The sequence below is a fragment of the Brassica napus genome, chromosome C1 (assembly GCF_020379485.1).
Source record: "Brassica napus cultivar Da-Ae chromosome C1, Da-Ae, whole genome shotgun sequence".
Lineage (NCBI taxonomy): Eukaryota > Viridiplantae > Streptophyta > Magnoliopsida > Brassicales > Brassicaceae > Brassica > Brassica napus.
Genome location: NC_063444.1, coordinates 49282284 through 49297875, shown reverse-complemented (window position 1 = coordinate 49297875; position 15592 = coordinate 49282284). Strand labels below are relative to the sequence as shown.

Below are 15592 nucleotides of genomic sequence, written 5' to 3'. Positions count from 1 at the left end.
ATCGATCGATCACAATCTTACGGCCCGGGCCATCTTAGTAATCGATCGATTTGTTTTTGTTCAAAAACGCATCGATCGATGCGTTTTTTTAAAAAAAATTACGTTTTGAAACCCCAAACACTAGTTCGTCGGAATTTCCTCGGAATATTCCGAGGAAATTTCGAGGAAGAAGAGGGTTTCCTCGGAGTTCCCTCGGAATAATCCGAGGAAATTCCGAGGAAATAGGGTTTTTAAACCGAAAACAACGTTTTGCCGTTTGAATAACACCTATATAACCCTTATTAAGTGTCTTACGTTCATTATGAAGTCAAAAATTTGTTCCTTACCGTATAATTAACACTTTTCCGATTGTATGAACGAAATCTCGCAACATAAGAGAAACACTTATACCTTTTAATGAACGGTAAAGGGAATACTTTCAATTAGTTTTGAAATTTGTTATTTCATGGTTTATGCTCATGTATACAAAGAATCCTCAATGGTATGCATTACAATTGTATAAGAAATGAAATACGGCAAAAAAAATTGATGTTTTGAAACCCCAAACACTAGTTCCTCGGTATTTCCTCGGAATATTCCGAGGAAATTCCGACGGATATTTTACTATCTGTCGGAATTTCCTCGGAATATTTTCATTTTACCGGGCAAATATTTCGCGAAAATTGAAATTAGAATTCCGACGGAATTCCGACGGATAATGTCCGTCGGACCCTAGGTTTTATAACCACGAGCCCCTTCTTCTTCCCCATTTCTCTCTTCTTCCTCTGCGCGACTCCTCTCTTTCTCTCCGGCGATTTCCCCCTGAAATCCGACGATATCTCCGGCGATCTCCCTCTTCTCTTACACAAATCATGTAAGGACCCTATCCCACTCTCTTAGGTTCTATTTGTTAGGTTTTTGTGTAGTTTTGATAGATTTTTGTTAGGGTGATTGGTTAGGATTGTGATTTGGTTGTATAATAGGTTTAGAATTGTGATTTGGTTGAATAATTTGTTTTGTTGAATTGATTTAGAATTTTTTTATAATTTTTTTTTTTTGTATTTATAAAATCGATTTTTGTATATAAAATCGATTTTGTATTTTACAAAACGATTTTTCTATATAAATTCGATTTTTTGGATTTTACAAAAAAAAATTTCTATATAAATTCGATTTTTTGGATTTTACAAAACATTTTAAATATCTATAAAACTTTTTTGTGATTAAATACTATTATTTGGGATTTAAAAATATTTTTCATATATATATATTATTAAAACTATTTTTTGTAATTATTAAACAATTTTTATTTATTAAAACTATTTTTGTTTATTAGAACTATTTTTATATATTTATTAAAAAATTTAATATATATAAATCTTTTTCTGTGATTAAATTATTTGGGATTTTTTTTTAATAAAAAAAATTAATTTATATATTTCTGTATTTATTAAATATATTTTTTTAATTTACAGGTCTCATGATGATCAGACCCGGCCTCGACAGCGTCGTGGTCGTGGTGGTACGGGGAGCCAGTCTCGGGATTCCAGCCATTTTCAGGATTCCCCTTCGCCCCACAGCTCCAACCATACATCTCCCTCTGCTGCACCCGCTCATGCTCCTCTCGCTCCCGCTGCTGCATCCGCTCCTGTTCCTCCGGGTCCTCCGGGAGTGATGAGGGTTGCGGAGTTGGTTCAACAGCCCGGTCGTGACCATCTTCCGTATCTCACTCCGTATCCACATGGACGGGGTCAAACATGGTAATTAAACATTTTTTTTCTTTAAATTTGGATTCATTATTAACCGTTTGTTCTTTTAATAAGGTTCAACCGATCCGGGAACGGGATCAGCGCATGGATCAACCGTATGATGTACTCGGCCCTCGACAGTGGACATCCGACTTTCACTCACTTCCCAACCGACAAGCAGGTTCTGTGGTTTCGTCAGTTTGCGGTAAGTATTCTAATTTTTTACTTATATTTTTAATCTTTAATATAAATTTTCTACTAATTGTGTTTTTTTTTCAGCAAGAGTTCAACTGGAATTCCGATGAGACGCTCTTTATCTATCACCACTTCGTCCATAAAGTAATGGACAACTATGGGAAGCAGATCCACGAGTGGAAGAAGAAGTGGGAAATCAATAAGGTTCGATTTAATTTATTAAACAATTTTTTAATTTATTAAACTTTTTCTTTTTTTTTTTAATTAAAAGGTCCCAAAGTCGATGAACGACACGGTCTGGAAGGAGTTGTGTGCGCATTGGGATAAGGAGGAGACGAAAGAAACTTCTTCCACCAACTCCACCAACCGCAGGAGCGACCGTAAAGGGAAGGGCATCTACAAGCATAACTTGGGTGCTCAATCTATTGCCACTCTCGGAGATCGCATGGTAAGTTCAACCGCTTTTTCTTCAATTATTTGAGTTTCAGAATTTAAATTTATTGTGCATTTCTTCTAATTTCTAATGTTTCTTTAATTTTATGTTTTTTTTCAAGGCGGAAGAAAATGATGGCGAGCCGGTCGATGATCTCGCCCTAATGAGGAGGGCGTATACCAACAAGAAGACCGGCCAGATTGATGACGGTCTTGTGAGGGACGTGGTCGACCTGGTCCAAACTCAGGTGGTAGACGAAGTGTCTCAGCTTCAAACCGAGGATGACGCTTCGACGGCTTCGACCAACTTGTCCCGGTTTCGAATCAACGAAATCGTTGAATCCGTAAGTTCTTTTTTTTTAAAGTTCAATTCATTTATTTCTTGGTTTAAATTTCTAAATTTGGCTTTTTTCTATTCAGTCGGTTCCAAAGAAGAAGGGACGTTTGTTCGGTTTGGGTCGTCGCACCCGGTCGGTTCCTCCTTCTTCTGCACCACCGCCCTTTGTTGATCCAGAAGTACTTACGGCTCAGTTGAAGGACAAAGATGATCGAATATCTTTGTTGGAGACCCAGATGGCGGCTCAACAGGCGGGCTATGAGGCACAGAGGAGGCTGAACCAGCAAATGATGGAGATGATGCAGAGGATGTACCCGAACGAGGTGTTCCCGGACGTGCCAGACCCGTAGTTTTTTTTTTCCCCAATCTCGGAATGTTTTATTTTTATTTGTGAAACTTTGAATATTAATTAATATGATTTCAATTTTACTTTTAATTTCATATTTTCGAATTTAAATTTCAGAAATTTTATTTTTTCAAAAAAATTAATATTTTTTACATTCCGAGGAAATTAATTATATTTTTCACTAGATCGATCGATGCGTTTTTGTTCAAAAACGCATCGATCGATCCTTTTTTTTTTGAATATAGCGAGGGACATTTCCCTCGGAATTTTCCGAGGGACAACTCCCTCGGAAAATTCCGAGGAACGGATCCCTCGGAATATACCGAGGGAACAGTTCCTCGGAATAAACCGAGGAAAAAGTCCGTCGGTATACTCCTATCGATCGATGTATATATGTCCAAACACGCATCGATCGATGAACTTCCGAGGAATTATCCCGACGAAGTTCTACCTCGGTATATTCCGAGGACTTTTCCGACAAACAAGGGATCCTCGGAATTTCCTCGGAATTCCGTCGGAAAATTCCGAGGGATTTCAGAGGAAAAAAGAAATTCCGAGGAATTATTTCCGACGACGTGTTTCGTCGGAATTTCGTCGGAATAACGATATTCCGACGAAATTCCGACGATTTGTTCCCTCAGAATCCTTGATGTTTTCTTGTAGTGAGCATCATAGACTTGCAGCAGTATCTGTCAAAAGCAGCAGAGAGACAGAGAGTCCAAGACAAAATGAGATAAATCTTGAAAGCAGCTATAATCGTGATTGAAAGTTGAAACCTTTTTACAAATAGAATTGCAAAAGAGCTAATCACAAAGCACACAGGTGAAGAAAGTTTAAACCTTTTTTGTTCCAAAGTTCTAAACTTTAGGAGGAAAATATAAGAGAAGAAAGTTAGCTTGAACCTGAAGGGAAGAGCGGATATGGAAGCCAAGTCGGAGGTGACGGCGAAGATGGTCGCAGGCGTGTTTCGATGTGGCGGTTGCGTAACCCCGAAACACCGTAGATACAGATTCCGGCAGCCGGAGATTATGTTGAGATAATGACAAAAGTACCATCTCCGTTCACGTTTCTCAGGTTCGGAAAGGAAGAATAGAGACGGAGATCGTCTCCTGCGCAACAGAGAAGGAGATAGAGATCCTCGTGACGGTTGGTGGTGCGCTCTCTGAAGAAACGAATAGCTTTACCTGGAGGAGCAGTAACCTCTGTTCCAAACAATGAATTATTGTAAGAAGCAGATTGATACTGAAGCAATGAAGTATTGGCTCAAAAGAAATTTGATGAAAACTTACAATTTAATATCAATTACGTATAGAAACAATAAGACTCTCTCAGCAACTCTGAGATCAGTGGATAAAAAACAAAAAAAAACAAAACAAAACCATGAGCACAGCCAGTGGTTCGATCATTCATGAGCATCACTTCGACCGATGAACAACTTACATGATTCCATTTTCATTCTGCAGCAGCGTTTGTTACATCTAGGATTAGGCTGTTGAATGCTTTCACTTCTGTCTCTATAACCACAGCTCTGCAAAAGAGCCTTCTCTTTCTTCTACCGTCTCTCTCTCTCTCTCTCTCTCTCTCCTTCTCCTTCTATGAATCATCGCACAATGCGAGTCTTCCCCAACTCCTCCATGACGATTCTCTCTGTTCTCCTCACAACCCTCTTACTCTCTCTCTCTCCCTCTCCCTTCAACCCAAGACCTCAACGCCGATAGAGCCGCTCTTCTCTCTCTCCGTTCCTCCGTCGGCGGCCGCACATTCTGCTGGGACATCAGACAAACCTCGCCGTGTAACTGGGCCGGCGTAAAATGCGACAACAACAGAGTCACCGCCCTCCGTCTCCCCGGCGTCTCTCTCTCCGGCACCATCCCGAACAGTGTTTTCGGAAACTTAACTCGTCTCCGAACACTGAGCCTCCGTCTCACCGCCCTCGCCGGCTCTCTCCCTCTCGATCTAACCACCTCCTCCGATCTCCGTCACCTCTACCTGCAAGGAAACAGATTCTCCGGCAAATACCCGAGAGCTTGTTCAGTCTCACTAACCTCGTGAGGCTTAACCTCGCTGAGAACAGTTTCACTGGTGGAACAGATTCTCCAGTCTGTTCAGAGCTAGATCTGACGATTCCGGTACCAAGTCTCGAGTTTCCTGCTCGTCCTCGTCGTCGTCTCGGTTGTGGATGGTGATGAAATTGAATCAAACAGACGAATTAATCTATTGTTAGAGATTCTATGGGTTGGATCAATAGATAATTATGAGTGATGGAGGAAAGTACGAGAGTTGAGAAGACAATCGTCTGGAAAACGTTTTTGCTTGAGGAGAAAAGATGAGACGATAATCGAAAGAGACGGAATTCTTCTGAGAAAGCTGATTGGTGATGTGGCAGAAAAATGATATTTGATTGGTTGATTATTAGTGAGGACGTGGACAGCATGAGAGGAGCTCTTATTCAACTTTTAGTATTGTATATTGATTCCCCGATGTATGTTGGATCATATCAAACTTAATAAATTTTTTGAAATTACTATGTTGGTCACGAAGCTACAGATAATTAATGGGTTTTTATAAGGCCCACTAAAGGTTCGATCACTATTTGATTAAAAAAACTGGCTTCATATATATAAATACCGTTCCTCCCGTTCCTAGGGCTTCTGTTTCTCTGAGCCAACAAGCAGCAGCCGCGCATCATTTGAATACGATTCAAGTTAACAATGGGTATGGCGATGAATCTTTTTTTCTCAATCGGATTCATTTAAGGATTACATCTGATTCAATTTTGTTTTTATTGTGTTTGTAGCGAGGATTAAGGTTCACGAGCTGAGGGACAAGTCGAAGAGCGATCTTCAGAACCAGCTTCAGGATCTTAAGGCTGAGCTTGCTCTCCTCCGTGTCGCTAAGGTCACCGGAGGTGCTCCCAACAAGCTCTCCAAAATGTACGTTTCTCCTTCCTAACTTTAGTTCAGAGTTAGTTAAGTTGTAGGATATGTGTAGATTTATCTTCGAACCTGGAAGTGTTTTTGGTTGTTACATTTCGTGATTCGAATGTCTGAAACGGTTATGTGTTTTGTAATGAACCAGCAAGGTTGTCCGAAAATCCATAGCTCAGGTGTTGACAGTGACTTCTCAGAAGCAGAAGTCTGCTCTCAGAGAAGCGTACAAGAACAAGAAGTTCATCCCTCTCGATCTCCGTCCCAAGAAAACACGTGCTATCCGCAGGCGCCTCACCAAGCATCAGGTCTGTCTGATTTAGACATATAAAAACAAGACGTGAGTTTGTTTTGATTATTACCAAAGCTGTGATGCTGATCTTGTTCTTGGCTTTTTTTTTTTTGTTGTTGTTGTTGCAGCTATCGTTGAAAACAGAGCGTGAGAAGAAGAAGGAAATGTACTTCCCGATCAGGAAGTACGCCATCAAAGTTTAAATCCTTTCTATTAGAAACTCTGTTTTCAGCTTTTTTTTTTCTTTTTGATGGAAACTTGTTATTGGTTCTTTACCTGTGCTATGGTGTCAAACAGTTTCAGTAACATGGATTTTGGTTCTTATTGATATTTTCATTTTATCTGTGCCCATCTCTACCAGCTTGTTATTCCGTCCATTATTCACTTGAAATTCAAAGTTTACTTATCACAACGGTAGGCGTGTTATAGTAAAAAAGATCAATGTCGAGTGATACATTAACACAAAAGGGTGTGAGCATAGTAGATGGAGTTATACAGTTTCTGCATGGTTGAGTTGTGCTTAGAATGCAATGTTCTATGACTGCTACTCAAACTAATTAATACTGATACAAACAAAAAAATTGTATAACAAATCATGATACGTCGTTCTGCCAGTATAACACTTGTCCGTAATTGTGTAAATCTCAAACAAAACTAGAATGTAAATCTCGAACCCACGACCTTTTGATCCGAAGTCAAACGCGCTAATCCACTGCGCTATGCGGTCATAATTGATGCTATTTCTGTTCTCTAAAACACGTCCTAATGACGATGATATTCTCTCACCATGTCATCTAGAACCTTTTATTTAAGACTTTAAGTAATCAGAAGATTCAAAACGGTAGAAAAGTAGATGGAAATGCCGTTACTTGTTCTGTTATTACAGAAGAATGTGATTGGGGTACCACTTGAATGAAAATTTTGAGAGTTGAGCAGTAAGATTTGGCTATTTTGGTATGAATTAAATGGGTTCCATTCAACTTTATTTCGAACAATATAGAATAATATTTCATTAACATGGTTCACATGTCATCAAATATAAAAGAATGTTATTTGGAAAAAATCTGATACTTTTATGGTGAAACATACCGACATATCTGTGTGGATATCATGTTTAATGGTGTGTTACATCGATATGAATAAAAATATCATGAGGTCTAACGAATGTTATACGTGGAATTTGTTGGTACAATGATTAATCAATGTCTTAGCGGTATTAAATCGATATGTGTGTGTGTGTTTTGAATGGTATGACAGTGTATATTCCCAAAGTTACAAATCTATATATTTACCTTTTAATTTCATTATGAAGCATATTATCGCATAATATTATAGCTAGGAAATACAATTGGAAAAAAAAATATTTTTCGCAAGAATTTGAATTTTCTGGATATAAAAGTCGCTGGTTGTATATTCTGAGCTGATGCATGAAGTTATTGAAGCCTAATTTCTCTTAATTTTTAATTCGAATTTCTATTTTAAAATTTTTCTTCTAATTATTGCCTTGTCCCCTTTTTCAAATGGGAATACTTGTCGTGAGTCGCGGCTTGTAAGTCCTGAGTTTACGTCTACGGACCAATATCATCGAAGAACTACAGTGTAAATTTTGGAAGATTATGTAACAGTTTTGAAAGCAACAACAATAATAACTGAGCCAACAAACATGAGGTCAGTAATAAGACATACGTGTATTTGAATGTGCTCCAAGACTAGAGGTGTTTAATTATGACATTAATTAAACCGCGTACCGATTATTTCCAATTTTCGTTTGGTTAGATGTATTGATCAAATACAGTTTAAATGCTTATCTTCCAAGTAAGCTCTGACAATTTCGGGAGTTTACATCTAACCATGTAAACATGAATTTTGTTCAATATGTCCGAATATTATTTATATATACTTAAGTTCCTCGTTTGTTTTCTCTTAGAATTCTTGACATAAAACTATAAAGTTTAAATGCTTATCTTCCAAGTAAGCTCTGACAATTTCGGGAGTTTACATCTAACCATGTAAACATGAATTTTGTTCAATATGTCCGAATATTATTTATACTCCATATACTTAAGTTCCTCGTTTGTTTTCTCTTAGAATTCTTGACATAAAACTATAAATTTTCATCTGACGCGTTTTTGGTCGAACCAAACGTTTAATTAGCAGTACATAGATGGTTTCTAGATTACTAACTAGTTACGGCAAAAGTGCATGGTGCCTTGAAATTGGATATATCTATAGTTTAAAATCGATTCTTAAACTCTAAAATCTAAAACACAAACAACAAAATTAACCGGGACAAAATTGATAGGTGAGATATTTTACTCTTTTGACTTATGTATCTCTCTCTTTAGATACATGTAAATATAGATACAAAAATCAATAAACACCAGTCTATTTTGTGAAATATAATATAGTAAAATATTTGGTTGGGTTTCAAATTTGACGACTTATATTACAATAATACAAGTCCCGAGAAAACAATATATGTCAGCAAATATACATCCCGGGATATTTGATATCGTCACGCCTTCCAAATATCTAAAGTTGAACTTGACCTTTGATGAAAAGAAAATAACCAGAACACAAAAATGAATCTGCAAATAGGCTTATCTTATTCAATGCATAAACGGTAAACTATCTACAACAAATTGTTCACATACAAAAAAAAAAACTATGTATAACAAATCAACACGTCGCTGAACAAATGTTTTTATAACCTAGCTGTTGACGAAAAGACAACAGCCACAAGTTTTTAAACGATTTTCAATCGTCGAATATGAATCTGCATATAGGCTTATCGTATTCAACGCATAAGCTATCTATAACAGACTTTGGCATAAGAAAAAGCTATGCATAACATAGTAATTAAAACGTGCTTGAAACAATATTTAATTTTACTCTATACGTACATATTTAATCGAGGATTTTAATTCTTCATCTTAATAAGCTTACGTATTATTGACAAATTGCATGTAATAGTAAAATTATGAGTGATCAATGGCCGACCAAGCTAAAACTATTTTCTATAGGCTCACAATAAGCAAATTTTATACATAAAGCCATATTATATAACACTACAAGAATTTATGAAAACATATAACAATAATGGGTGCAATTAGAAATTTAAATACAAAATTATTGGAGTGAAACACTAATCTTAACCAAATGTTTAACCAAGTTTATAAAATATTCTGAAAATAATGTAAATATTAATTCGCAGGGGTCATATGACCCCCTAAACCATATGTACATTCGCCACTATGTGATAGGTATAGGCATGTGTAATTGAATGTTTGTTTTAAAGCTTCTTGAAACAAACAAAAAAACGTTCACTCAATTTTTAACATGAACTATCATGTTTTAATCAAAATTTCTATAAAGTTTTTTTTTTAAAATTATATAAAGTTACTCTGAATATTAGGGAAAGATTAATGAATATTTTTTTTTGTCAACGAGATTAATGAATATAAGGTTTAAAATTCTCACATTTTTAAAGAAAAGAAGAAAAACGATAGTTTGTATAAATTGCGTCAACATCAGCAATTTTTGACATGAGCGACGCGGTCCTTTGACCTTTTGTTTTGCTTTAATCATTTTACTTTCCAATTTAAGTATATATGAACCTTTTTTGTGGGAAGCAGATCGCCTTATCCTCTTGGGAGTTAAGACCATCGACAAGTAAAGTAGATTCAAGGTTGTAATTGACGGTTGGCTCATGGGTCTTGATCAGGGTCAACCATACATTATACATTAAATAAACATTACATAATTACTTGTATTTTATTTATAAAATAATCTTTAATTACTGTTTCTCACCGATTTAATCCCATGCATTGCTTATGGGCATCTTCACCCCTATTCCATTTTTGACTAGAAAAATCTTCTTCATCCCCACTATATTTTCAACTACAAAATAGAATAATGGCTAGGGTTACTCCATTTATTGGAGTAATTTTGTTCATTAAAATTATTCCATTTTAGAGTTAAATTTTATTTATTTATGAAATTGTCCTTTTAATCTTGAATATTTTTATTTCACACTTAAATAATATTTAAAATAATACAATAATATGAAAATAAATATAATACTCCACAAAATATTATTTAATAGTTTTACATAAAAGATGCATAAACTAATAAAAATCAAAACTAAACATAAATCATTTATAATATAATGTAATATAATATAATATAATATAAACAAGTGATTTAATAATTCCGTAAACTGTTTTTGGAATCAGTGAAGTATCGTTCAAACGAAATAGACGAGTTTGTTTATTTTGTGGGTCAACGTTTTGATTGATAACATTTGTACTTGTTAATCTTGATATATGCACAAAAATTTGGATCAAGTACATAATTTAAATTGCAAAAAAAAAATTCTTATCTTCTTTATGTTCTTTTAATGCGTAATTTTGCTTTTGAATTAGAAAAATTGCATATGATGAAAATTACACCGATTGAAGTTGGAAGAAAAACTCTAACTGTATTTTATTAATAAATATTTAATTTAAATAAAATATATTTTTATGAAAGTTTTGTAAATATAAAATAATTGAGTTAATTGTTAATTTTTTTTAGGTTGAAAGTATTAGTAACAATTATTAACTAAATAAAAATAGAATCATTTGTGAATATATTTTTTGAGTAAAAATAAAATAATACATTGGCGTAAAACTCAACTTTCGTTTTGGAGTTACACTATTTTAGAATAAAAAAAATAAAGTAATACATCAGAGATATGCTCTTCTAACGCATTCAGAAAAGTAGATATTTATTTTCGGGAGTAACTTAAAATGTATATTCCTCTGTTGTACTTAATTAATAGTAGACTAGCTAGGTCAGGTTTTAAGACGATCACACGACATGCGTATATATACACACATTAGACAACATGTATAGTATCCATACTATTAAAAGAGAAGGATTTTTAAAAAATCTACTTATACAAGGTTTTGGACTTATTCATTAATAATATGTTTTATTTAATATTTGCCTTAATCAATCAAAATATCTCTACTCCTATTTATAAGGAACACACTAAGTTAATTATGTTAATTGTTGTTACTAATCGATTTAAAACAAACAGTACGGCCAAACAATAATTAATCTAATATTAAATAGCAGCTCACGAAACTAATTGATTTCTGTTATAACATATGTACTTATGATATTACATTATTTCTTAGAGTTTAAAGAAAGAAGCACAATAACAAAGCACATAATATGATATGAAAAGTAAAATCATTAATCTAAAAATTTTGGGGAATAGGTACGAAAATTAACTAAAACTAAAAATATTTATAATAAAATTTGGTTATTTAATATAAGTTTACAAACTATTTAAAACCCTATAAATCTATAATTTTAAATTAGCCAAAAATTTGCTAATTAATCTCGATTCTCACAAACTTAACAAATGTAACTATTATAAAATGCACATAAAATATAAGAAATATAGGCATCAAATATTCGGATTTGGAACAGATCGGTTCATTTTGGGTATAGATCTTTAAAGTCCTAGACATTTGGACCTAATTAGGTATTTGAAAACATTTGGTTTGTGGTTTAAGTTGGTTTCTTTCAGGTCCGAATCCATAATTCAAATACATGTAAATAACTCTTACTTTTGGGTACATAATGGGTCCGATCGGTTCTAATATTTTAAACCCGAAAAGACTTAAAATACCAAAAAAATCTAAAAAGTACACGAAAAGCCAAAAGATACTTGACACGAAAACATACCCGAAAACTCAAACGATTATCCAAAAATATTAAAATATCTAAAAAAGACCTAAAATTTTACCTCAAAATCTGATCCGAAAACCAAAAAAATACGTAAATTTTTATCAGAATGCGATTTTTTTAAAATGAAATTTTACCTAAAACCCGAAACTATAACAAAAATCTAAACTTGAAAATTAAAAATTATCGGTAATTTCAAAAACATATTCAAAATATTAAAATATACCTAATAAATTAAAACTATTTTGGATACTTTGGATACTCGATTGGGTCTCAAATAGGACATGGACTCGATAGAAACTTGCGGGTCCAAATACTACCCAATAGGTACTTTGCCCTGGATCTATATAAAAGTCGAACCTGTAAACTAATTCATAAATTATACAAATTTTAAAATTTTCTTCGATATAATATGACTTTCTAACATAATAATGTACAACATCACTAAATACTATTTCATATCAAAATTTGTGTATCATCCAAAATAACCGGCGCTTTTGAAGCGCGGATCAAAATCTAGTAATGTACTATGTCTCAAAGTTCCAGATTTTCCTTAAATAGTTCATATTTTTTTTTTTTTTTTTTTAAAAATAGTTCATAGTTGTGTAGCTTTCTTGCGTTATCCCTCTTAGACATCGTTTTTTTTTAACATATAAATCGTTTGGTTATAATTTGGTTAATCAAAGCTAGATGATGATAACACCAAAATAAACCTTAAAAGTTAATATATTCCTACACAAAATTAATATTTCTGCTCAACTTATGATAATATACTATCATGATTTCACGTCATTTTTGTGGAGGAAGAGATCCACAAAATCATGCAAAGCCTTTGACAAAATATAACCGTGCAGTGCCCCCACTACACGTGTATGCTCAGAGTAAAACAAACCGGCAAAAAAAATCAAAAAGTCAATAACAACTTTCTTTCTCTTTTCCCCTCCACAAGTTCAAACGACGTCGTTCCGACGTCATTGTACTCTATAAATACACTCTCAACGACATCATCCTCTCCCCCTCAATAAACTATTCACCACTTGCACCGTTTCAAATTTACAGAATTTTCCCTCAACGAGACTCAAAAAATATTATAAAGTCTCTCTGAAATATATTTCTTCGACGACGACGACGACGACTAATTATGCCGAGAAAAGCGATGAGAAGCCTCTGCTGCGTGGCCAAAACGCCGTCGAATCTTCAACCTCCTCTTACGTTAACCCCACGGCAGAGTTTGGAATCAGCGGCCGCATACGGAATCATCGAGTCGGCCGCCGACATAATCGAGAGATGGAACACGGAGACCTCCACTTTCGCTAAAGTCACTTCCATGTTCTACGAGGACAAGGCAGAGGCCATGGTGTTCATCGAACGAGTGAACAATCTTCAGAAGACGATGGATCTGTTGGTGAGTGAGGATCCGAACTCCGAGAGGCTCATGAGAGCTCAGAGACTCATGGAGATCGCGATGAAGAGGCTTCAAAAGGAGTTTTATCAGATCCTCTCGATGAACCGTGCTTATCTTGATCCAGAATCGGTCTCTACACGCTCTTCACTCACCTCAGCGAGATCCAGCTACTCCGATTTCCCCGAAGACGACGATTCAAACACCGTTGGAGACTCAATCGTAGAAGTTGAAGAGGCTGCTAGCAGCGTCATGACGGACTTGAGATCCATCGCTGAGTGCATGATCGGTTCGGGCTACGCGAAAGAGTGTGTCATCATATACAAAACCATCAGAAAGTCCATCATAGACGAAGGGGTGTACCGTCTCGACGTGGAGAAGATTAGTACCGCAAAGGCGAAGAAGATGTCGTGGGAGGAGATGGAGATAAAGATCAGAAGCTGGTTAGAGGCCGTGAAAGTCTCCATGGAGACTCTCTTCAAAGGGGAGAGGATACTCTGCGATCACGTCTTCGAATCCTCTGATGCAATCAGAGAGTCTTGCTTCAGTGAAATCTCGCGCGAAGGAGCGATTCTTCTGTTTGGTTTTCCCGGGATCGTTTCCGCTAAAATTATCAGCAAGAAGAGCTCTCCGCCGGAGAAAATTTTCCGGCTTCTAGACATGTACAGCTCCATCGCCGGAAACTGGCGAGCGATTGAGTCCATCTTCTCGTTTGAGTCTACCTCCGTGGTGCGTTCCCAAGCGCTCAAGTCTCTCGTCTCTCTCAGCGAATCGATTCGATCACAGCTTAGGCACTTCGAGTCAAGAATTGAGAAGGACTCGTCGAAGGTGGTGGTTCAGGGCGGAGGTGTACATCCGCTGACCACCTCCGCCATGAACCACATCTCTCTCCTGGCCGATTATAGTAACGTACTCGTCGACATCCTCGCCGGATCTCCGCCGCCGGATAGGACACTCCTTCCGGAGTCTTACTTCAACGTCTCGGACTCCGACGAATCGCCGTCGTCGGAGCTAGCCATCCGATTCGCGTGGCTTATCCTCGTCCTCCTCTGTAAAATCGACCGTAAAGCAAATTATTACAAGGACTGCTCCGTGCAGTATCTCTTCCTCACCAACAACCTCCAGCACGTGGTCTCACGCGCTCGTTGCTCGAACCTAAAGCAGCTACTCGGCGACGACTGGGTCAGGAGACACGTCGCTAAGATTAAGCAGTTCTCCGACAGCTATAAGAGACTTGCGTGGGGACCAGTGCTGGCGACCCTACCTGAGAATCGTGCCGTGGAGTTGTCGGCGGAGGAAGTGAAGGAGAGGTTTGAAAAATTCAGCGAGAGCTTTGAGAGGGCGTACGGTAAGCAAAGTGTGTGCGTCGTACCGGATTCAGAGCTTCGAGAGGAGATAAAACTGTCGATTGCGAGAAAGCTGGTGCCGATTTATCGAGAGTTTTACAACACGAGAAGGTCTGTTGTCGTGGCGGGAGCTGGTGGTGGTGTGAGAAACTTGAGCTCGGTTGTCCGATTTACCCCTGAAGATGTTGAGAGCCATTTGTCTTATTTGTTTTCGGGAGAGGGTACTTCGGGGAGTTCATATGTGTCTTCTCCTTTGTCTTGTCTGTCACGGCAGTCCACACCCTAAAGTCAAAAAGAAAGAGTTAAACCTGTTTTGCTTTTTTGTCTTAAATGTAAAACGCAAACACTGTATACTAGTAGGTCTGTATTAGCAGGACAAGATCTTATTGTAATGTCCTTTTTTGTTTGTTTGTCTGTAATGTCAATTGATGTAAGGATTGAGATAATGTATGATAAAATGTTCCAAACCGGCTGGAAACTATAAACCAATTACAAATTGTCGTCAAACCAAAGTATTTAACTTATCAATGTGTTGAGTTGACATTCCATATGTTATCTCTTTTTGTGTGTAGTATGCTGACGTGGAAAATATCCATAACTGAAGACGAAGAAGAAAGACAACCTATACACCCAAAAACGAAATCTCTCTGCTTCTCGTATAAAAATATCCATAATTGGATTTCAAAACCGTGCCGTGACCGTGAAGGTACAGGTGGCCAAGGTCCACGACGGCTAAGACTTACTCTTCTTCTTCTTCATCAATAGGAGAACAAGAATCTTTGGTCTATTTATCAACCGACATTATCATGATTCCGCTTTGAAAATCATCAGATTTTTTCTCTGAAAATG

The 15592-nt window shown here is 36.4% G+C and overlaps 2 protein-coding genes and 1 long non-coding RNA gene across 3 annotated transcripts; 2 read left to right on the top strand and 1 right to left on the bottom strand.

The window, feature by feature from the left end:
• Positions 1-3701: 3701 nt before the first annotated feature.
• Positions 3702-5411, bottom strand: LOC125580387. Its single transcript, XR_007318138.1, has 4 exons — positions 4478-5411; positions 4327-4374; positions 3940-4239; positions 3702-3726 (listed from the first exon to the last, which is right to left on the bottom strand). It is a non-coding gene; the product is annotated as an uncharacterized LOC125580387 (long non-coding RNA).
• A 225-nt stretch (positions 5412-5636) lies between these two features.
• Positions 5637-6599, top strand: LOC106427879 (60S ribosomal protein L35-1). The gene is made up of 4 exons (XM_013868597.3): positions 5637-5752; positions 5835-5970; positions 6116-6272; positions 6385-6599. Exons 1-4 carry the CDS (start codon positions 5749-5751, stop codon positions 6457-6459), a joined length of 372 nt encoding a protein of 123 aa, XP_013724051.1. The 5' UTR covers positions 5637-5748; the 3' UTR covers positions 6460-6599.
• Positions 6600-12710: 6111 nt separating this feature from the next.
• On the top strand, positions 12711-15211 carry LOC106427883 (exocyst complex component EXO70H1-like). The gene has a single exon (XM_013868601.3). The coding sequence runs from the start codon at positions 13137-13139 to the stop codon at positions 15027-15029; it is 1893 nt and encodes a 630-aa protein (XP_013724055.2). The 5' UTR covers positions 12711-13136; the 3' UTR covers positions 15030-15211.
• The last annotated feature ends 381 nt before the right edge of the window (positions 15212-15592 follow it).